At 41.9% G+C, this 24,526-nt stretch overlaps 1 protein-coding gene and 1 pseudogene across 1 annotated transcript; one reads left to right on the plus strand and one right to left on the minus strand.

The window, feature by feature from the left end:
- Window positions 1-13,287: 13,287 nt before the first annotated feature.
- Window positions 13,288-20,100, minus strand: LOC135518116 (cell division control protein 45 homolog; annotated as a pseudogene).
- Window positions 20,101-20,268: 168 nt separating this feature from the next.
- Window positions 20,269-24,338, plus strand: LOC135542933 (ubiquitin recognition factor in ER-associated degradation protein 1). Its single transcript, XM_064970067.1, has 12 exons — window positions 20,269-20,461; window positions 20,913-21,045; window positions 21,264-21,296; window positions 21,400-21,521; window positions 21,783-21,913; window positions 22,020-22,092; window positions 22,261-22,329; window positions 22,443-22,511; window positions 22,600-22,650; window positions 22,790-22,878; window positions 23,106-23,190; window positions 23,565-24,338. The coding sequence occupies exons 1-12, from the start codon at window positions 20,459-20,461 to the stop codon at window positions 23,634-23,636; spliced, it is 930 nt and encodes a 309-aa protein (XP_064826139.1). The 5' UTR covers window positions 20,269-20,458; the 3' UTR covers window positions 23,637-24,338.
- The last annotated feature ends 188 nt before the right edge of the window (window positions 24,339-24,526 follow it).

Consider the following 24,526-nt stretch of genomic DNA (forward strand, 5'->3'; position numbering starts at 1 on the left):
TAATGCTGGATGTTCTGGTGAGTTACCGATGCTCTAATATCCAATAGTTCTTCCCGGTTTTATGCAACAAAACAATTCCTCAGCTATTAATGTAAAAAATAGTACATAAACAAAATACTGCAGAGTTTCCTAAGAGCTAGTCGCGATGCTGCCATCTCCGTCAGCGCCATCTGTGAAGCATGGTGGAGGTAGTGCTATGGTGTGGGCATGTATGGCTGCCAATGGAACTGGTTCCGTTGTATTTATTGATGATGTGACTGCTGACTAAAGCAGCAGGATGAATTCTGAAGTATTTAGGGCTATATTATCTGCTCAGATTCAGCCAAATGCTTCAAAACTCATTTGACGTTGCTTCACAGTGCAGATGGACATGGACCCGAAGCATACTGCGAAAGCAGTCGAATACTTTTTTAAGGTAAAGAAGTGGAATGTTCTGCAATGGCCAAGTAAATCACCTGACCTGAATCCAATTGAGCGTGCATTTCACTTGCTAAAGGAAAACTGAAGGCAAAATGCCCCAAGAACAAGCAGGAACTGAAGACAACTGCAGTTGGCAGAGAATAACCAGGGACGAAACCCAGCATCTGGTGATGTCTATGGGTTCTCGACTTCAGGCAGGCATTGACTGCAAAGGATTTGCAACCAAGTATTAAAACTCACTATTTAATTTATGATTGTTAGTTTATCCAATTACTTTTTAGCCCCTAAAATTGGGGGCTATGTATAAAAATGGTTTTAATTCCTACACAGTTCATACAATAATTTTGACAAAACCCTTAAATTAAAGATGAAAGTACACTTAAAGCACTTGATTGTTTCCTTTCCAATCCATTGTGGTGGCGTACAAATCCAAAATTATTCAAATTGTGTCAATGTCCAAATATTTATGGACCTGACTGTATGTATTGGATAAGGCACAATCATTTGGGCTTGGGCTCATAAAATGCTCATCGGGCTCAGGTATCATCAGGGTTTAATTTTTTTAACGAAAGCTCTAATCAAATCCAGACAGGTCTATTTACAGTATATGCTTTATAATACTTTTGAATGACACTTTCAGTTTTGGCAGTATATACTGAGTTACCAGGATACAAGGAAAATATTCAACCCTAACCCAAAAGTATAGCGATACCGCCAGCGTTTGGATTTACCAATGTGTTAGGGTGTTAAAATTAGTCCTTAGTGGATCATACGCCCACATAGCTAGGGAATGTAAAGGCCATTCACGAGAACAATTCGGTCGAGGTAGCTATATGAGTTGGGCTGATTATTCTTTGGTGAAAAAAATAACTATTAGCAGAGAGAGAATGTAGGTTCAAAAACTGCATGTACCCAATTGATAGTTTAGCCAAATGTGGCCAAGAGCCTTCCCACTTGATAGAACTCCATTTTGAATCTATGCATTGATAAACTTTCATAGTAACGTTTATAGTCATTTTTCACTATGACGACAAGCTAGGCATTGCATCCCTCCCTCTATTGGCATTCAGACTGTGGTGTGTATCTGGTGTTTGGGCACAAATAAGCAGTCCCTGCTCTGTTGGAAATGGGCTCTCTCTCTGGGCTGTTATTGTTGGACTGTTAGTTCCACTCCTCCAGCCACCTCACAAGAGGGCGACGAAGCCAGGGTGTGTGTGTAAAGTTGAGGGTGCACCTTTAAAATACCCCCATTCCAGAGAGAAAAGAAGCAAACAGGGCCAGCAATGTCACTCAATGGGCCCTTGCCATGTAATGGTTTAGGACCTGCAGTTGCCTAGCTACAGGATCTATAATGTGGTGGTATGGATGAGCTTAATAAAGGCCCAGCCTGTGGACACACACACACACACACACACACACACACACACACACACACACACACACACACACACACACTCACAGGGAGAAGGGATTTACGAACAGCCAGTGATTCAGCAATGAACAAAGCATGAGTAACTATGTGTACAAGATGTAAGAATGTTTCTTTCTGTGTTTATGAACTATCACAAATGGTTTCTCTCTAAAAACGATTTTGGAAGGAAAGATAAAGACAGATAAAGATAAAGGAGTCTGGTAGGAGCATACTTTCTCTCTTAGTCCTTAGTGGATCATTTCACATGGAAAAAAACAACAATCCAATCTGATCCAAAATGTTGATGATAAAAGCATGACAAGTAGGGATAAATGGGTGGCGCAGTGGTTAAGGGCGCTGTACTGCAGCGCCAGCTGTGCCATCAGAGTCCCTGGGTTCGCCCAGGCACTGTCGTAACCGGCTGCGACCGGGAGGTCTGTGGGGCGACGCACAATTGGCCTAGCGTCGTCCGGGTTAGGGAGGGCTTGGTCGGTAGGGATGTCCTTGTCTCATCGCGCACCAGCGACTCCTGTGGCAGGCCGGGCGCAGTGCGCGCTAACCACGGTTGCCAGGTGCACGGTGTACCCTCCGACACATTGGTGCAGCTGGCTTCCGGGTTTGATGCGCGCTGTGTTAAGAAGCAGTACGGCTGGTTGGGTTGTGTATCGGAGGACGCATGACTTTCAACCTTCGTCTCTCCCGAGCCCGTACGGGAGTTGTAGCGATGAGACAAGATAGTAGCTACTACAACAATTGGGGAGAAGAAAAAGTAGGGATAAATAATGTAGATTGAATTTTTCATATTGCTTTACCAATATTCTACTCCATCTCAACACATTTCATTCTCAAACAGGTGACCAATTTAATACAATTTTACAATATATGTATAATAATCTCAGTAGCATTGGGAACATCATGGTTTCTGACACATGGAGAAGCCATTTTAGTGAACAGTAAACTTGACCTAGTTGAGGGAGCGATTGGACCCGAAGAGAAGGGGGTGGGTTCTGATTCTTTTTGAACCCCACCCCCTGGTTAAGGTTAGGATTTGGGGAGGGTAAACTGATCCAAAATCTGTGCTTTAAGGTAACATTAACCCAGTACGGTGGTTGGCAGTTGGGCTGGGTTGTTGTTTCTCATGACCTGACCTTTCACCTCTAACCTTGGCCTGTGGAGTGAGAAGTCACTTCCCTCTACTGATCACGCATGAGCTCATCTCCCTGGAACCCCCCACGTCACTGAGGTCACAAACCCTCTGACACCTCACATCTGCTGGAGCACTCAAAGCATTAAGGTCAGGTGGTCACTGCACACCTTATAGTGAAAAATAGACAAAGACTGAAAGACAGAGAGATACAGTGGGAGGGGAAAGAAAGAAGGAAAGATAAAGACCACTCACCTTCTGAATAACAAAATATTATACTTCTTGTCATATCAAGCCTCAAAATCCCAGTTAGGGAGTTTCTATAAAGGAGTCTGGTAGGAGCATACCTTCTCTCTTAGTCAGATCTTTGATAAATAAAAGGTTAGGTGATTTACTTTAACAAGGTGATTCAGACAAAAAAGAGGGAGTAATAGATGACTCAGTCAAAGCAGGTGCATCCAGATGAAGAGTCTCCAATAAAACAGGGTTTCAGTCACTCCATTCCCATGCTTACAGTAAAAGGACAAATGGGAGTTTATCATCTCAACTGATGAGCAAGTACATAAGCTATTTTTAGACGTGGTAAGTGGCACAATTCATGGCTAGATAGTTGTGGACCACTGAGACTTAAGCCAGCCCAGTAGCACGATCAGACTTCCTGTCAGACAACGGAACAGGGAGGGACATGTGAAATATGGGAGAGAGGGGGCTTAAACACTGCTCCATCACACATGTGAAACACTCCTTGTTATGGGCTCTCTAGTTGTTGTCTCACACTACTATACCTCAAGCATGAACACACACACAGATGCACACACACATGTCCATGAACGCGCGCAGAGAGAGAGACACACACACACAGTCTTGCACAGCTAACCTTGTTGGGACATACAATTCAGTCCCATTTAAAATCCTATTTTCCTTAACCCCTAACCCTAAGCTTAACCCTAAACTTACCCCAAAAACCTAACCTTGACCCTAAACCTAACCCTAGCTCCTAACACTAACCCTAAAACCAAACCTCGCTCCTAACCCTAACCCTAAACCTAATTCTAACGTTAACCCCCTAGAAATAGCATTTGACCTTGTAGGGGCCAACAAAATGTCCCCAGTTGGTCAAAGTTTTGTTTGTTTACTATTCTTGTGGGGACTTCTGATCCCCACAAGTATAGTTAAACACGTCCACACACTTCCATACACACACGTCCACACACACGTCCACACACACACACACACACACACACACACACACACACACACACACACACACACACACACAAAAACCTGGGCCAGACAAAGTCACTCATTCCAAATCATTAATCTCATCTACCCTGCACTACACCGTCCTAAAGTGGTTGTGTTTGTGTTGGAGATGTTTTTGGACTTGTCAGCAAAAAAAACAGAGGCTACTCCCTCTGACATCCCACCCAAGACATTCCTGCTTTTGTCATCTAGATGGAACAACATGTTGTTCCTTTACACTAGAATGAGGAATCAAGACCCCAATGAGGAGGTTATCAATTGCATTACAAAATATTAACATAGAGTGAAAAGATTTTCCACTCCACCAATCACCCAGAATATATGAACAGATTCTAAACAACAGTCTGCCTACTGTATAGTACACCAATACAACACCAGTCTGCCTACTGTATACTGTATAGTACACCAATACAACAACATCAGGCCACAACACAAAAAACAACCCTGTTAAACACTGAAACAAACATGCCACAGAACAGACAACACATCCAAGAAACCACAAGGCAGCCGGACCAGACAAATGCCTGACAGCTCTCTGATGAGATGAATGAGAGGGCCTGCAGGTTGTGGAATGTCAGAGTCGGCTCAGGAGACATTTTCTGAGTCTCTCTTCTTGTATGTCTGTCAACCTTTTCAGCTAAGAACCCACATTTGGGGGGAGGGGGGTTGAAGTGACCAAACAAGTAAACCAAACTATAACCCAGGAATTACATACAACACATCATTTGGAGAAACAGTGAGTATCCTAATGTGTGAGTGCATGCCATGCCAGCGGTCCTCTATCTACTCTGTCTACATTCGTGGCCAAAAGTTTTGAGAATGAGACAAATATTAATTTTCACAAAGTCTGCTGCCTCAGTTTGTATGATGGCAATTTGCATATACTCCAGAATGTTATGAAGAGTAATCAGATGAATTGCAATTAATTGCAAAGTCCCTCTTTGCCATGCAAATGAACTGAATCCCAAAAAACATTTCCACTGCATTTCAGCCCTGCCACAAAAGGACCAGCTGACATCAAGTCAGTAATTCTCTCGTTAACACAGGTGTGAGTGTTGACGAGGACAGGGCTGGAGATCACTCTGTCATGCTGATTGAGTTCGAATAACAGACTGGAAGCTTCAAAAGGAGGGTGGTGCTTGGAATCATTGTTCTTCCTCTGTCAACCAAGGTTACCTGCAAGGAAACAAGTGCCGTCATCATTGCCTTGCACAAAATTTTGCCGAAAAACACAGCCATGAATAAAGAATGGTACCAACACATCCTCCGAGAGCAACTTCTCCCAACCATCCAGGAACAGTTTGGTGATGAACAATGCTTTTTCCAGCATGATGGAGCATCTTGCCATAAGGCAAAAGTGATAACTAAGTGGCTCGGGGAACAAAACATCAATATTTTGGGTCCATGGCCAAGAAACTCCCCAGACCTTAATCCCATTGAGAACTTGTGGTCAATCCTCAAGAGGCGGGTGGACAAACAAAAACCCACAAATTCTGACAAACTCCAAGCATTGATTATGCAATAATGGGTTGCCGTCAATCAGAATGTGGCCCAGAAGTTAATTGACAGCATGCCAGGGCGGATTGCCCTTGAAAAAGAAGGGTCAACACTGCAAATATTGACTCTTTGCATCAACTTCATGTAATTGTAAAAGCCTTTGACACTTATGAAATGCTTGTAATTATACTTCAGTATTCCATAGTAACATCTGACAAAACCTTGTGGAAATTAATATTTGTGTCATTCTCAAAAGTTTTGGCCACGACTGTAGTCAACCCAAGGTCTTTGTAATTAATGGAGAAGGCTGTTTTTAGTATCAGCTGGGCCTGTTGGCCCACATGTTTACATGGGAAATGGCAATCAGTACAAGGGTAAATAAACAAACAAGTTACAACACACACACAGGATCCTGAGGAGAGCATTGTTTTGACACTAATTGCGTCTTGCAGGAAACTCTGTGTTGCTTATTCCAGGCACTGGTGTGGATTTTATCTGTTGACTGATGCTCACAACAGCACAGCTTGGGAAAAATAAACAACAAACTATTAGTTTAGGATTAAATTAGTGTTTAGATAATTCCTATGAGTGTGTGAGCCCCTATCAAAGTTTATCTTGGTACAAAGTAGCAGAAACAGTATGGGTTGACACCCTCCCACTGGGCACAGATGTTAGTTCATGTCTAGTTTTGATTAACATTTGTTTGAGTTGTCAACTAAAGTGAAACCAACAAACAATGTCACCATGGCATATAGGTTATAAGTTGGGTGAAAGGAAATATGAAGTTCCCTTGTGTTGATAACTTAAAACAAATATTTTGCAGTTGAAATGACATGGACACAATGTTGACTCAACCAGTTTTGGCCCAGTGGATTCTGTTTTGAATACCCTCAGGACTGGACTAGGATAGTGTAAAGAATGTCCTTCCCTCTCTGTGAGGTTTCCAGGAAGTGCAGTGTGTCCCTTCTCATGAAAGGCTTTAATTGGCCTCAGGTCTGGCCTTCTGTGAGGCTGCCCAGTCATCTAAGACACTGGCCTCTCCATGCCATGTATGTGTCTAAGCATTTGGTATAGTCACAGATCCATGACGGTGGGTAGGTGGTTAGACTTTCAGAAAGCAGTAGCAGTGGTAGGTCCTTTGTTCCCAACATGGTCTGTAGTTCGATGGCATCTCGGTTTTAAGAAGGAAAGAAAAAAAGCATGCACTGTCGTCAGGTTCATTGCTACACTACCAAATAAGAAATAAGAAAAATGCACAACATTTATACTCTGTTTCAAGAGTTTGTTTAGAAAGAGGGTAGTGATGCCAGCTTTCGAGGCTGAACCTATAACTGTGAGAGGTCAGAGGACACTAGGATTAAGGGTCAAAATGTAAAGGGCATCTGTAGACCCCAGCTGAAGTTTGAGGGAGCTAGTGACGATTGGCTCAGTAAATTCAGCACTGGGGAAGAGTAACTTATTTGTGTGTGTGTGTGTAACCCACTCCCCCTCCTCAGCAGTGACTCGGTGAGACGGGCGACAGGGAGTAGGAGTCAGCTGTGGGCTTTTGTCCCTGGTCGTCCAGCCTGGCTAATCCCATCAGGAATCTGGGATTGTTAAATCGAGAAAGAAAGAGGAAGAGAAGTAGTGAAATGGCTTTAGATGGAGAGGGTTATGTGTGAGAAGTGATTGAGACATGCTGTACATATAATGTGCCTGAATGCTTCACAGCCACTGTAAAAAAAAAAACATTAACGTAAACTGCCGAAGAGACCTCAACTCATCTCCTTCACTTTGAAAGTGAGTTTGTTTGAGAGAATGTTAATCATTAAGCAACATTTTAAGTTTGAAAATGTCTTCCCTAAAACTTTCAAACATCTCTTTAAGTCTTTCTAACCAATAAACAAATATGTAATACTATATGAATAAAGAGATAATGAGCTGCAATGGTATTGACACAGTGACCCATACACACAATCGCACACAGTGCTCTTGGGTAAAGTAGTCACTGGGGTCCTTCTGTGAACAAAGTAGAAAAACCCTAAGGAGTAAAGGCAACTGTAAAGTCATCTAATACTCTGTCCCACACCCTACCCCTCTCCTGCCACGTGTGTGTGTGTGTGTCGTGGCGACCCGACCAGGGGAGTGTGTCATAATCCTCTGGAACAGAGCAGCGGAAAGACCGGTGGCTACACATCACTGTTGGTTGGATGGGTGGAAGATGGTAATCAATAAATATGGTGGGGTTTGAGTGGTGAGGTGGTTTGATTTAAAGGTGGAGTGAAATAATGGCGAGATGGAGATTGTTTGGAGATGAAGTAAAGATGGGTTAGGACTGGAGAGGTACAATTGAGGTTGCATCCCACGACACCTTATTCCCTATAAAGTGCACTATTGGACCCTGGTCAGATATCAGGGGAAGCTCAACCAGGTAGAAACTTTGTCTTTATTCAGAATTCTGCTAATTCCCAACTTTTTGCAACAGAGACGATGAGTGATGTTTCCCCCGAAGAATGGCCAGTGGGAGGGATACCATAATTGACTGGATGGAATTCACAATCTCTTCACGTTCAATGGCATCTGAGAGATGTGACCTCTGTATAGATTGGGGTGAGGCTATGAGAAGGTAAAAGGGTATGGGGGTGTTGAGGTGGGGCACAAACCTGTTGTGATTTGGTGAAAAGGCAGACAGGAAAACCTCCAGAACATTCTTTGATAAGGATGAAGTTCACAATGTAAAGGAATAGTGGAATAGTGAAACCAGACCCTGACCAGGGAAGTCATGGCAGCGAAGTCCCACATCACAGTGGCCAAGTTCAAGAGACCATCTTCTCCCAAAGTAGAAGTAAACAATAATTTGTCTCTGTAAGCTCACTTTAGGTAATAACATCACTAGAAAATAAACAGGTTCCACCCAGTAATTGGTGTGGTGGTGTGTGTGTGTATATATACAGTTGAAGTCAGAAGTTAACATACACCTTAGCCAAATATATTTCAACTCAGTTTTTCACAATTCCCGACATTTAATCCCAGTAAAAAATCCCGGTTTTAGGTCAGTTAGGATCATCATTTTATTTTAAGAATGTGAAATGTCAGAATAATAGTAGAGAGAATGATTTCTTTCAGCTTTTATTTCTTTCATCACATTCCCAGTGGGTCAAATTTTACATACACTCAATTAGTATTTGGTAGCATTGCCTTTAAAATTGTTTAACTTGGGTCACAAGTTTTGGGTAGCCTTCCACACGCTTCCCACAATAAATTGGGTGAATTTTGGCCCATTCCTCCTGACAGAGCTGGTGTAACAGTCAGGTTTGCAGGTCATTTTGAGGTCATTGTCTATTTGGAAGACCCATTTGTGACCAAGCTTTAACTTTCTGACTGATGTCTTGAAATGTTGCTTCAATATATCCACATAATGTTCCTTTTTCATGACGCCATCTATTTTGTGAAGTGCACCAGTCCCTCCTGCAGCAAAGCACCCCCACAACAGGATACTGCCACCCCCATTCTTCACGGATGGGATGGCGTTCTTCGGCTTGCAAGCCTCCCCCTATTTCCTCCAAACATAACGATGGTCATTACGGCCAAACAGTTATATTTTTGTTTCATCAGACCAGAAGACATTTCTCCAAAAAGTATGATCTTTGTCCCCATGTGCAGTCGCAAACCGTAGTGTGGCTTTTCTTATGGCGGTTTAGGAGCAGTGGCTTCTTCCTTGCTGAGCGGCCTTTCAAGTTATGTCGATGTAGGACTCGTTTTACTGTGGATATAGATACTTTTTTACCCGTTTCCTCCAGAATCTTCATAAGGTCCTTTGCTTTTGTTCTGGGATTGATTTGCACTTTTCGCACCAAAGTACGTTAATCTCTAGGAGACAGAACACATCTCCTTCCTGAGCGGTATGACGGCTGTGTGGTCCCATGGTGTTTATACTATTGTTTGTACAAATGAACGTGGTACCTTCAGGCATTTGGAAATTGCTCTCAAGGATGAACCAGACTTGTGGTGGTCTACAATTATTTTTCTGAGGTCTTGGCTGATTTCTTTTGATTTCCCATGATGTCAAGCAAAGACGCACTGAGTTTGAAGGTAGGCCTTGAAAAACAGGTACACCTCCAATTGACATCAATTAGGCTATCAGAAGCTTCTAAAGCCATGACATCATTTTCTGGAATTTTCCAAACTGTTTAAAGGCACAGTCAACTTAGTGTATGTAAACTTCTGACTAACTGGAATTGTGATACAGTGAATTATAAGTTAAATAATCTGTCTGCAAACAATTGTTGGAAAAATTACTTGTGTCATGCACAAAGTAATGTCCTAATCGACTTGCCAAAACTATAGTTTGTTAACAAGAAATGTATGGAGTGATTGAAAAACAAGTTAATGACTCCAACCTAAGTGTATGTAAACGTCCGACTTCAACTTTATATACGGTCGTGGGAAAAGTTGAGTATGAGACAAATATTAATTTTCAAAGTCTGCTGCCTCAGTTTGTATGATGGCAATTTGCATATACTCCAGAATGTTATGAAGAGTGATCAGATTAATTGCAAAGTCCCTCTTTGCCATGCAAATTAACTGAATCCCAAAAAACATTTCCACTGCATTTCAGCCTTGCCACAAAAGGACCAGCTGACATGTCAGTGATTCTCTCGTTAACACAGGTGCGAGTGTTGACGAGGACAAGGCTGGAGATCACTCTGTCATGCTGATTGAGTTCGAATAACAGAAGGGAAGCTTCAAAAGGAGGGTGGTGCTTGGAACCATTGTTCTTCCTCTGCAAACCATGGTTACCTGCAAGGAAACACGTTCCGTCCTTGCTTTGCACCAAAAGGGCTTCACAGGCAAGGATATTGCTGCCAGTAAGATTGCACCTAAATCAAACATTTATCAGATCATCAAGAACTTCAAGGAGAGTGGTTCAATTGTTGTGAAGGCTTCAGGGCGCCCAAGAAAGTCCAGCAAGCGCCATCTGCATGCACAGTGAGGCAAAGACTTGTGAAGGATGGCCTGGTGTCAAGAAGGGCAGCAAAGAAGCTACTTCTCTCCAGGAAAAACATCAGGGACAGACGGATATTCTGCAAAAAGTACAGGGATTGGACAGCTGAGGACTTTCTCTGATGAATCCCCTTTCCGGTTGTTTGGGGCATCTGAAAAAAAAGCTTGTTCGGAGAAGACAAGGTGAGCTCTACCATCAGTCCTGTGTCATGCCAACAGTAAAGCATCCTGAGACCATTCATGTGTGGGGTTGCTTCTCAGCCAAGGGAGTGGGCTCACTCACAATTTTGCCTAAGAACACAGCCATGAATAAAGAATGGTACCAACACATCCTCCAAGAGCAACTTCTCCCAACCATCCAGGAACAGTTTGGTGACGAACAATGCCTTTTCCAGCATGATGGAGCATCTTGCCATAAGGCAAAAGTGATAACTAAGTGGCTCGGGGAACAAAGCATATATTTTGGGTCCATGGCCAGGAAACCCCCCAGACCTTAATCCCATTGAGAATTTGTGGTCAAGCCTCAAGAGGCGGGTGGACAAACAAAACCCCGCAAATTCTGACAAACTCCAAGCATTGATTATGCAAGAATGGGCTGCCATCAGTCAGGATGTGGCCCAGAAGTTAATTGACAGCATGCCAGGGCGGATTGCAGTAGTATTGAAAAAGGGTCAACACTGCAAATATTGACTCTCTGCATCAACTTCATGTCATTGTCAAAAAAGCCTTTGACACTTATGAAATGCTTGTAATTATACTTCACTATTCCATAGTAACATCTGACAAAAATATCTAGACACCGAAGCAGCAAACGTGTGGAAATTAATGTGTCATTCTCAATACTTTTGGCCACACCTGTACACACGTGGGTTCAGAGGAAACTAAATGCTAAACAATAGAACTATACACTTTCTAACATTCAGTTGCACTGCACCAGAGCTCAGTAAGTAAGATGCTCCTTCTGGCATGTTTCTCTCTCACTGTGGAGAGCAGATCAGCCTTTCCTGTGAAACTGCCAGCACCCTCTGCTCTGTGGGTCGTGGCTGCAGATTGATCAGAGAGAGATAAGGGGCTCACAGAGCGGGGCTTGGAGCACACCCATCCATCCAGCACAGTAATGAACAAAGCCCAAACTAAACCAGGAAACTGGGGTTATATTCCGCTATGTGGGCCAACGTGTATTAACCCATGCTCCAGATCAGTTGACTGGGGGAGATGGTTAAACCATAAGTTTCTATGGTCCATATCACATACTGAGAAATTTTATTACACACCCTACTACAATGTTTCAAACGTATCCTTCCCCTAGTAGATGGTAGCGTCAACAATTATATGTGGATAAAATATAATTTATTAAGTGTTACGTAAAATAAAAAATAAAGACAACAGAAAAAAAAACTATTTACATGAGATTAAAAACAAAAAAAATAAAATAAACTGTACAATATACACATGGAATTGGCATCAAAGTGTTCAGAGCTGAATCGACAAAACATTGGAATTACTGTTAGCTGAATAAAAGGGGTGAAGCACACAATCGAGATCTTCATCACATCGGGCATGAATCTAATTGTAATGTCAGTCTCTTCCAGCATCGACAGCTTTCATATTTCACTTTCAGGAACTTTACCCAAACAGTGTGCCTTAGGACAGCAGGGTGATGAGGGCATTCAGAAACTTAGTCCCGCCCTCCATCTTTAGCTCAATGACTGCAAAGGGAAAACACAGGTAAGGATGTGTGCGTGTCTGTTTCCATAGGGAAATGGTTAACACCTGATGATGTAATGATTACACCTGTAAGAATGACTTGAGGCATTTGATGAGATCCAAAATCAAGTATTGAACTGTGTGTAAGGGGGAAAAAAAATAAAAAAAGTGTACAGCTAACAGGTTCCATCTGTAATGTCTGCTCTCTTGTGGCCAATATATACAATGACAAGAACATTTTACTTACTAGAGGTGTCAAAGTGGTTGTGGAGAGTTCTGGAGCTGGTGCTTTCTGCTGCCTTCTCAAAAGCACAGCCAATGAAACCATTGGAGGGGGAGAGGGTGAGAGAAATCAGAGGCAGAGCAAATGAAAGGAAACAAATTCCAATGGTCATTTTTGGGTTTTCCCACAAAATACAACCAAGAACATTCAAGTGCTGTAATCTTGCGCACGACCGACACACGTTATGGACTCACTTCTTCTTGTCAGATGTCTCAGACTCAGGTGGGATGCCCAGAACGATGACAGTTCCCTTCAAAATCCATGGGAGCAGCTATGACCAAGGGCAGTAGCTTACAGCGCTTATTCCTTGTCTTTGAACAGGCATAGGCAGACATAAGCAAGAACGATGCAAAGGACCCCAAAGGAACATCTAAAAACACATTTTCTTTTGAAACTAATTGAAGACAAGGGGCAATAAAGCTAGACGGGGTCTTGGACAATGGGTAGGTGAAACACAGTGAGGAACTGTTGAAGGAATTCTAAATTCCTCGGTTTTAATTCGCAATCAAAATTAAACACTGTCAATACATTAAAGGTTTGTAAGACCCTTATTTTATAAGAATTGACAGAGCCCCGGTCTTAAAAGTCAGGTAACAGCGTTTAATTCAAGAGAGTACTGCCTTCATACACATTTTACCACAGGTTATAAACTGAAAATGACATCAGCATTTGCTATCTCTTCTTGACACTGGTAGAGAGGCCCTATAGTTCTCAAGCCTTCCCTCCTCGCCTAAAGCCAAGGTCAGTCAGTGTAGATAAGCATTCTAGACAGTTCATTCATTTGTACCAAGGCATTGTTCTAAACTCCTGACTACATTATATACAATTGGGAATGGGAGCAAGAGAGAAAATTCATACATGTACAGTACATAATAGCAGTTGGACTAGTCAGTCCTGATTGAAATGTATACATAATTAGTCATCATTGATAAAAATTCCCTTAACAGGAACTCACGGAGCGTACGAAGGCTTTGAGCAGGTACTTGCAGAGCAGAGTCAAAGCCATGGGCTCGGAGAACAGCTTCACATCAGGAGTGCCATGCACAGAGATGGAGAGGAGCGTTAAAGGGGGGCATGTCACTCACACACGCACCTCCAAGAGGTAGCAGTAGAGGAAGGGTCCCTGTGACAGTATGAGGTTGGTGCAGATGCAGCTCTGTTGGATGGCTTTCAGCTTCTTCTTTGCCAGGTCAATGCCACCATGGAGACACTCAAGGTTACCCCTATCAGGATGGGATCATTCTACCACCTAGGGTGCATTCATTAGCACACAGCATAGCAAAACATTTTGCAATAAATTAGATTCCATTGGACAAATTCAGGTAGGTCCTCTCCAGTCTCATCCTGTTTGTATGGAGATAGAAATCTATTGAAATGTTTAATATAACCTTTCTATAATACCTCCAGCATCGGCACCATGCAATGCACCCTGGATAAAAAATGTGCTGGACTCGGCGTTAAATTACAAATTTCTCAAAGTAGGAATATCACAAAAATGTATCAATGGCATTCATTCGACAGAAGACATCCTCCTGAGTTATGACATCAGTCACTATTGAAATCTGACATGTACGATAGACGTTTTCACAATCTAAAAGTCGTATTATATTAACTTCCAGTGTAGTGAGAGCGTCTATCACGGTGCTACAACATACCGGGCAGGATTTCTGTCTGCTTGAACGCCAATAACGCAGATACACATGAAAAGACCCAGAGAAATCAATAAAACAAAAACATTCAAGATGGGTGAACCTTTTATTTAATGATATGCATCCAGATGTACTTGTTTTATATTCATGTGTGTGTGTGTGTACCTGGAGAGGAAGTCAAGGGCCTTGATGAAGTTGTCGCCAGGGCTCTCATTCTTCCCAGTGTTCTCCAGCGGGGCGACAGCAGCGTGCACCACATTGGCCGGAAACTATTCTTGAAGCCAAAGTGAATGCCGAACATCTGGATACCGATGTCCTTCATACTGAAGGAACAGTGACAAGAGCATTTAAAATGATGGTTTTGGGTATATTAAGAGGAGAATATTGTATTCATAATATACAGAGTCAGACAACGGAATTCATAGTCATTGATACCGGGGATTATTTACAGATACAGGTAACTGGTCAAATAAATTGACCACAACCATAAAGTGTCTTTATTAAGCACCGGGCCACCACGTGCCAGAACAGCTTCAATGCACCTTGGCATAGATTCTACAAGTGTCTGGAACTCTATATGAGATGTGACACCATTCTTCCACAAGAAATTCCATAATTTGGTGTTATGTTCATGGAAAATTCTGTCTCAGGCGCCGCTCCAGAATCTCCCATAAGCGTTCATTGGGTTGAGGTACGGTAACTGGGACGGCCATGGCATGTATTTACATCATTTTCATGCTCATCAAACCAATCAGTGACTTCTCATGTCCTGTGGAGAGGCAATGTCATCCTATGGGGACATAGCTATGGCAGCCAAATTAATGGTATGCACAGAACTTTTATACACAACCCTAAGTTACTGCTTAATTAACTCAGGAACCACACCCGTGTGGAAGCACCTGCTTTTAATACACTTTGTATCCCTCATTTACTCAAGTGTTTCCATATATTGATGCACTAAAACAGACACTCTTACCTGTATTTCTTGGACAATTATTCTATGACTTCTCGCAGATTCTCTTTGATTGACATGTCCATGGAGTTGAACTGCTTCAGGGGCAGGCTGGACAACACAAACAGAAAGAATCTTTAATAATCATTCAAACCACCCATCATCATCAATGAATCAAATGACAAACTGATGCTCATTACTCTTGATGAAGTGACATTTGTCCTTCAGAGGCCACGGATTAATTGATTAGTAAATTATACTCAAGAATTTGAGTCCCGCATGTCCCTAGAATGATCATTTGCTTATTTGACAGATGATTCTAGTTGACAGTCAAAACTTGAGGGTAGCATACCGCATGTCAGCAAGGAACTCTTGGAGTTTCTTCCGGCCATGCATGGACCAGAGCTTGAAGTTGCAGGAGGTATGAGTTACATATACTCTCATACAGAGACCAGTGTTGGTACAGGGTCAGACGCAGACTGAGACAGTGTTTCAAGGGGTTAACACACAAAGAATGCAGGACAGAGAGCAGAGGGTGACAAGCAGGCCACTTCACTTTTTCCACATTGTTATGTTAGCCTTATAAAATGTTCCTCAAACTACACATAATAGCCCATAACGACAAAGCCAAAACATATTTAGACATTTTAGCAAATGTGAAATGAAAAACAGGAAATACCTTATTTACATAAGTATTCAGACCATTTGCTATGAAACTCAATGGAGCTCAGGTGCATTCTGTTTCCATTGATCATCCTTGAGATGTTTCTACAATTTGATTGAAGTCCACCTGTGGTAAATTAAATTGATTGGACATGATGATTTGGAAAGGCACACACCTGTGTAAATAAGGTCCCACAGTTGACAGTGCATGTCAGAGCAAAAACCAAGCCATGAGGTGGAGAACTTTCCAGAAGGACAACCATCTCTGCAGCACTCCACCAATCAGGCTTTTAATGGTAGAGTGGCCAGACGGGCCTTTTACAGAGGAGTGGCTTCCATGAGAGCCCGCTTGGAGTTTGTCAAAAGGCACCTAAAGGACTCTCAGACCTTGAGAAACAAGATTCTCTGGTCTGATGAAACCAAGATTGAACTCTTTGGTCTGAATGCCAAGAGTCAGATCTGAATGAAACCAGGCAATGCTCATCACCTGGCCAATACCTTCCCTACGTTGAAGCATGGTGGCAGCATCATGCTGTGGGAATGTTTTTCAGCGGCAGGGGTTGGAAGACTAGTCAGGATCGAGGGAAAGATTAACAGAGCAAAGTACAGCGAGAGATCCTTGATGAAAACCTACCCCAGAGTGCTCAGGACCTCAGACTGGGGCAAAGGTTCACCTTCCAACAGGACAATGACCCTTAGCACATATCCAAGACAATGCAGGAGTCGCTTCAGGACAAGTCTCAATGTCCTTGAGTGGCCCAGATGTCCATTTTAATAAATATGCAAAAATGTCTAAACTTGTTTTTGCTTTGAGTCTTCTTGGGTATAATGCTACAAGCTTGGCACACCTGTATTTGAAGGGGTTTCTCCTATTCTTCTCTGCAGATCCTCTCAAGCTTTGTCAGGTTGGATGGGGAGCGTTGCTGCACAGCTTTTTGCAGGTCTCTCCAGAGATTGTTCGATCAGGTTCAAGTCCAGGGCTCTGGCTGGAACACTCAATGACATTCAGAGACTTGTCCCGAAGCCACTCCTGCTTTGTGCTTAGGGTCGTTGTCCTGTTGGAAGGTGTACCTTCACCTCAGTCTGGAGGTCTAAGCGCTCTGGAGCAGGTTTATCAAGGAACTCTGTACTTTGCTGCGTTCCTCTTTCAGAGTAGGTGAACTGATGATCTCTGCATGCGTGGTTCCCACCGTGAAGCATGGTTGAGGTGTAATGGTGCTTTGCTGGTGACACTCAGTGATTTATTTAGAATTCAAGGCACTCTTAACCAGCATGGCTACCACGAGCATTCTGCAGCGATACACCATCCCATCTGGTTTGGGCTTAGTGGGACTATCATTTGTTATTCAACAGGACAATGACCAGGCTGCGGAAGGGCTATTTGACCAATAAGAAGAGTGGTGGAGTGCTGCATCAGATGACCTGGCCTGTACAATCACCTGACCTCAACCCAATTGAGATGGTTTGGAATGAGTTGGACCACAGAGTGAAGGAAAAGCAGCCAACAAGTGCTCTGCATATGTGGAAACCCCTTCAAGACTGCTGGAAAAGCATTGCAGGTGAAGCTGGTTGAGAGAATGCCAAGTGTGTAAAGCTGTCGACAAGGCAAAGGGTGGCTACTTTGAATTATCCAAAATATATTTTGATTTGTTTAACCCTTTTTGGTTACTACATGATTCCATGTGTTATTTCATAGTTTTGAGGTCTTCACCATTATTATACAATATAGAAAATAGTACAAATAAAAGAAAACCCCTTGAATGAGTAGGTGTGTCCAAACTTGACTGATACTGTGAGGATTAGATAGAGGACCCAGTTTCAACATAATCAATATATAATCCATACTCACTGAAGTTCCACGGTATTCATATTGCTCATAGTCAAACAGGATCTCGCGTCTGAAATGAAAATATTTCGAAAATGTCAATCTGCACAACATCATTACTATTTAAACTTTTAAAACTCTAAAGAACCATCCCCTTCGTGCCTCCCACTCTCTCTTTGCTCTATCCTTCTCTCCACTGCCCCCTAAAACATGGGAACATGTTGGTATAAATAGCAATACATCACTGCAATATGATCGGCTTTGTACGCTGTTTGTGGAATCATTGTCATACACACAAATCAAATTACACCGGACATTTTTTAAACAAGAACCATAAATATGAGAAAGATCCACCTTGGCTCAAATGGTTATTTACATAGAGGTGGGATGGGATAAATAGAGGGTATATTTTCTTTGTCATATATTTTGTTACATCAATATGGTAATACCTCATCGCATCATCTCCGTTTCCCAGAAGGCACTGAGCCTCCATCACTCTTATTCCCAGTCCTCGCTGCCTTCCTTTTCATCGTGGAAGATGTCGTCATAGGAGGGCATTCCAAGGCCATCATCCTGCTTTATCATCAGCTTCACCTTGGGGGGGTGGGGGGGGGGATTGTGGGAGATTGGGTTCAGAACACTGGTTGATGGTGGTTATGCCATCTGGACAACAATTTATTTGCCCTTTATCATCTCAAAGGTAGTATCCTCAAGGACTTTTCTCCTGTGAAGTCACCCAACTGCTGCCAAAGTCAATCAACCACTTGTGAACGACTAGCCCAAACTTAGACCTCTTTATTAATAATTGAATTTATTAATAATAATAATAATAATAATAATACAAGGTCTAATTGTATTCCAATAGCAAATGCTTTTCGAGAACTCACAATCAAATGACTACCTGTATAGTGGCAAATGTTCCACGTTGGAATGTATATCCATAGTCAGTTCTTAAAAAGCCCTCCCTTACATGACCACGTAGTGCACAAGAAACGATTAAATCCAATTGTTAGATGCTACCACCGCCCTCCAAATCAAAACATGCATTCCATGCTGTGTTCTCGCTTTGCGTGCACACCTGTCTGTTCCTCACACTTGTTTGTCCAAGCTAATCAGCCTTGCAATATAGGAACCATGATGCCACAGACAAGAAGCAGAATGGGGCATGCACACACTGACATCAATGTTTTGATTTGAGGGGGGGGGGGGGCACAACAAGGCGATACAAACAACGCATTATGAATCGAAACCGTCCACCAAAGAGCCACAGACAAATGGCGGTAAATAAGTGGGCTAGTGTTATACGGCTAGACCTAGAATGTAATCTTGATCTAGAAGAAATTAGAGCAAATAACACACCTGTCATAGATGTTTATGTTCTTGATAGTCATATTTGACACCATAAAATTAACTCCAGGGCTATCAGGACTGGACAGGAGTGTCACACTACCTGCTCCTTGTGCTCTAGGAAGGCAGTACCAAGGTCTTGCCATCCTGTCACTGGCACCAAGGTGTACTGGACCTGGTCACAGTGAAACAGTGCCTGTGTAGAGGGGGGTGTAAGAAGCAATCAGAATACATTTGAATTACACAACTATGCAGCAGAACAGTTGACAACAAACTGTGCAGCTATGTCAGATAGTTAGCTTATTTTTGAAAGCAAACGAAAAGGCTCTAATTTACCTGTAACATCTTACAAGCGCAGAGTGCATCGATATCCGATGACACCAGGAGAGCAATTCTCTGAAAACAACGCAATTGAGAAACATAACAATATTCAAGTCACAGAAGTTTGTAAACATCGTATTCACTTGTTGCAAAATTAACGCAAAATTAACGTTAGCCGACTGAAAAATAGTCCTCTCCTCTCTATTGTTAGCTAAGTACGTTAACTAATTACAGTAGTCAACGTTATCTAACTAGTTAGCATGCAGGAAGCTAATTTCAGTTTCAGAAGCTCTCACCTGGTTGGCAACGATGTCGTAGAATTCCTTTCTTATGTCCGTAATAAACATTTCACACTATTTTCGTGAGGTTGCATAAAAAAAAAATATATATATATAGCTATGCGCTATTTGTTCTTTGAGCTCAAGTTGCAACACCAGGTGCTTTTTTGTTGCATGCCCAAAATTTCCTTGAGGAACTATCACGCCAAATTCGCACGTCAGCTGACGAAATTTAAACAGCCAATAAAACTCTACCTACCAGCATGCAAGTTCTATTCAGTTTTACATAAACTCTACAAAGTGGAGTTTTATTGGCTGTTTAAATTTCGTCAACTGACGTGCAAATTTGGCGTGATATTTCCTCAAGGAAATGTTGGGCATGCAACAAAAAAGCTCCTGGTGTTGCAATTTGAGCTCAAAGAACAAATAGCGCATCGCTATAGGGTATCTATCCATCCAGCTCTGTGAGCCAATCCCGTAGGATGTGATCTTGGTTTCTGGATTATGATTGCTGTTCATGCTTTGTTTTGTGATATTCGTCACTTCCTGCTGTCATCGTGGCTAAGCGGAAAACAACATTGGAGTTTCAGCCAGCAGCCAGTTTGCCGGAGCAGTAATAAGCTATTTAATAGACGAAGAATAACAAATAAGCTATTTATTATAGCTTTATTCAATACATTTTGATATATAACGTTTTGGCGTACAGTAGCACATCATGGTAAGTACTCAATAACATTGGTTTTGACTGTTGCTTTTGTCAAATAATACCTACACTAATAACATCGCATTCGAAATTCACTAGCTAAATTAATTACCGTTAGCGAGTAGGAAATCGGTAACGGTAGCTAGCTACCTGGCTAGCCATTTAACTCAAATGACACATTGTCTCTATGCGATTTAAGACTAAATGAATAGCTACCTTGCTCAGATACTTTACTACTTTACTTGGGAATCGTACTGCTTTAAAACATCGTTATAGGGTGTCACTTGTCATCTAGTTTTACATTACGCAGGCTAGCTAGTAGTTATGAATATGTTTGAAATTAAATATATATTTTTTTAATAAATCAGGGTAAGTTAGCTGCAGTAACCAGCTGACTAACTATCTCAAAATAGCTCATTTTAACCTAACAATACTGCCTAATTGTTTTTCGAAATATATGTCACAGTTTTCCTTCAACATGTTTGATCACCCGATCCCACGGGCTTTCCAAAATCGCTTCTCCACTCAATACCGCTGCTACTCTGTGTCCATGCTGGCGGGTCCCAACGACCGGTCGGATGTGGAGAAAGGAGGAAAAAGTAAGTAATCTATGTGATGGCTGTTCTATAAGTTATACATTCGAATTTATCGTAACTATACAAGGAATGTATGGAGTTTAACACCTATGCTTTGCACCAGTTCCCCATACACAAGTGAGAGATTGCAGTTACCCTCATCATACAGTCAATGTAGTATGTATTATCCTGCTCTAAGTGTTCTTCAGTGCTCATATCATTGTAATGTTTTCTCCTTATAGTTATAATGCCGCCATCAGCACTTGATCAACTAAGTAAGTATACTCTTCCTACATTATCCAGATTTCAACTCTAATCTACAAATGCCATTTACCCAGCAGATGTTGTTTTTTTACCCTTCACTCTTTTCCCCCAAAGGCAGACTTAACATTACCTACCCCATGTTGTTCAAACTGACCAACAAGAACTCAGACAGAATGACACACTGTGGTGTCTTGGAGTTTGTAGCAGATGAGGGTATTTGTTACCTGCCACACTGGGTGAGCAGGATTGTTTTATTTCAACACTTGTTTTTTATAAACTGGTGAGGTTTTAATAAACATATTCATAGCCCCTGGCATATATCTAGTGCCATATTTCAGTTTTCTATCAAAGGATGTTTTAAATTAGGGACACACAGTGTAGGTTTATAAGTCACGCTCATTAAAATCTTTGCTCACATATAACCAGCTCTCTGTGGTCATGACCCTTTTTTTGTAGTGTGTCTGTAGCAACATGGCTGTTTGTGTGTTTCACTGTAGATGATGCAGAATCTCCTGCTGGAGGAAGGGGGCCTGGTCCAGGTGGAGAGTGTTAACCTCATGGTGGCAACATACTCCAAGTTCCAGCCTCAGAGCCCAGACTTCCTGGATATCACTAACCCCAAAGCAGTGTAGCTACAGTTATAGACTTATCTCTCTGCACATTTAAGTGCCATTGAAAATAGACACAAAAACTACTCTGAAATTATTCTCACATTCTGCTTGTCTGTCTCATAGGTTGGAAAATGCCTTGAGAAACTTTGCCTGCTTAACCACAGGAGATGTTATTGCAATTAACTACAATGAAAAGGTAACTATTTAATGTTATTGGTATGATGACTGGGTTACAAGGCAAAACTGTCATGGAATTTGACTTTCCAGCAGAATGTTGCTTCTAAATTTAAGGTGTGGCATACAGTTGTGCCTGACCTGTATTATCTTTCTAACACCAGTTTTTTTCTCTCTATACTGATTTCAGATCTATGAACTGCGAGTGATGGAGACTAAGCCAGACAAGGCCGTATCTATCATTGAATGTGATATGAATGTAAGATCCTCTGTACTGTCTATCATACCATAAATGGAGACACAACACTGTAGCATAGATTATGGTACCGAATAGCTCTACCTCACCCAGCCATACCTGTTGTTGTCTCTCAGGTGGACTTTGATGCTCCGTTGGGTTACAAAGAACCAGAGAGACGTTACAAAGCACCAGAGGAGCCCACAGTAAGAACCACACATATTTAATATTTCTAATCTGGTCTCAGTGTTTATACTGTATGTTTGGATGAACTCTAATCACTCCTCACAACAGGAAGAGGAAGGAGACCCCAGCACTTGGACTGACATGGACATGAGATTCAGAGTGAGTTTGCTTATATTTTTCTTACTTACTGCAGTTTATACACATACTGTATGTTTCACTTTCATTTATTTGTATCTCATACACAGTTATTCACAATTTAACCCATGAATGAATCTATTAATATTTATTCTCTCTATAGGCCTTCACTGGTTCAGGCAATCGTCTGGATGGCAAAAAGAAAGGCATTGAGCCTAGCCCCGTCCCCATCGATCCCAGTGACATTAAAAGGTTGGGAGCTATGACCAGTCTAAAACCAATCCCTAGCACTTCCCCATATCCTGTCACTTTTGTATTTGCAGATCAGATTTGCATTATCTCCCTGAATGCATATGTGACTAGGGTTGCAAAATTCTGGGAACTTTTAAAGTTCCTGGGATTTTGCAAAACTACATGTGACATGCTATGATGACACCGGCTCTGGTCTTAACCTTTAACCACTCTCTGTCCCCATACAGAGGGATTCCTAACTACGAGTACAAGGTCGGAAGGATCACCTTCATCAGAAACTCCAGGCCTCAGCCCAGGAAAACAACAGAGGATGTAAGTACGATGGTCAAAAAAGTTACACGTAATAAACCGCTCAATCCCTTTCCTGCAAAACTGAAATTCAGAAAGGTATAAAAGCCATATTTAGACCGTTTTATATTGGATTTTTTTTTAATTTTACCTTTATTTAACCAGGCAAGTCAGTTAAGAACACATTCTTATTTTCAATGACGGCCTGGGAACAGTGGGTTAACTGCCTGTTCAGGGGCAGAACGACAGATTTGAACCTTGTCAGCTTGGGGGTTTGAACTTGCAACCTTCCTATTACTAGTCCAACGCTCTAACCACTAGGCTACGCTGCCGTAGCCTAGTGCTTATATTGCCAAATGTGAATGCATTAAGCTAAAGCTGGTCTTTTATATTTACAGGAGGATTCAGAATTCATCGCCTTTTCTGGTGAGGGACAGTCACTACGCAAGAAAGGTGGCAGAAAGCCTTGAGGCACTACAGTATTCAACTGCTGAGACTGACTGACTTACTGTAAACTCTACATACCCACACATCCATCATAAGAAACCAATAAAAGCAAGTCATGAAAAGAGCTGGGTTCATTTTTCTGTCCCTTAGCAGGAATCAGCAAGGTTTTACTTTCTTTTGATGATATTGTAACGGTCTTGTCCATGGTCAGCATGTTAAAAGCTCTTCTAAAAAACGGAATGCTATTCGGACTGAGGTTAGTCAGTGGAGACTTCTGCGGGGAGAACGGCTCACAATAATGGCTGGAGCGGAGCAAATGGAATGGCATCAAACCATGTCTTTGATACCATTCAACTTGTGCTATTCTAGCCATTACCGTCGTCCCCCAATTATTGTGCCACCAACCTCCTGTGGTTAGAGTACAGGGTTGCTGGTCTGAGCCCAGCCAAAGCCAGCTACCCTTTCCTTTTGCTACAATATGATGAATATAAACATTTTTCTACCTTGTTTTCTCATAATGGGATTACCCTTGTTGTTGATGGAGTGGGTTCGATTTTTCTTTGAATATGTATCAAATTAATTAGGTAACACTTCTGACATTGGAACCTGTTGAACTCGAACTTTGAAAGTGATGAGTGGCGGAGGTGGATAAGAGCCATTCCTTTGTTTATTTATCAACTCTGAAATAAAGTACAGCGTTTTGAATAAAGTGCACTCTATATAAATCTCTGTTTATTTTTGTCTTTAAATAATTGTGTGTGGAAGGATTTTAACATTTTGGTTCATAGAGCCCAAAGTAATGTGTATCAGCAGGTATTGAAATGGCTACATATTGTAATTCATACGTGTGAAATAAGCACAGTAAAGTGATAGAGCAATTTATAGATGTGAATAATTTTATTTGCATACTTCT

The sequence above is a fragment of the Oncorhynchus masou genome, chromosome 1 (genome assembly GCF_036934945.1).
Source record: "Oncorhynchus masou masou isolate Uvic2021 chromosome 1, UVic_Omas_1.1, whole genome shotgun sequence".
NCBI classification, from domain to species: Eukaryota; Metazoa; Chordata; class Actinopteri; order Salmoniformes; family Salmonidae; genus Oncorhynchus; species Oncorhynchus masou.

Bases quoted from the DNA above. Each gene is read 5' to 3' on its own strand.
- LOC135542933 (XM_064970067.1), top strand. The intron at 21,297-21,399 runs GTAAGTATACTC...TTTCCCCCAAAG, and splicing joins ATCAGCACTTGATCAACTAA to GCAGACTTAACATTACCTAC. The intron at 21,914-22,019 runs GTAGCTACAGTT...TCTGTCTCATAG, and splicing joins ATCACTAACCCCAAAGCAGT to GTTGGAAAATGCCTTGAGAA.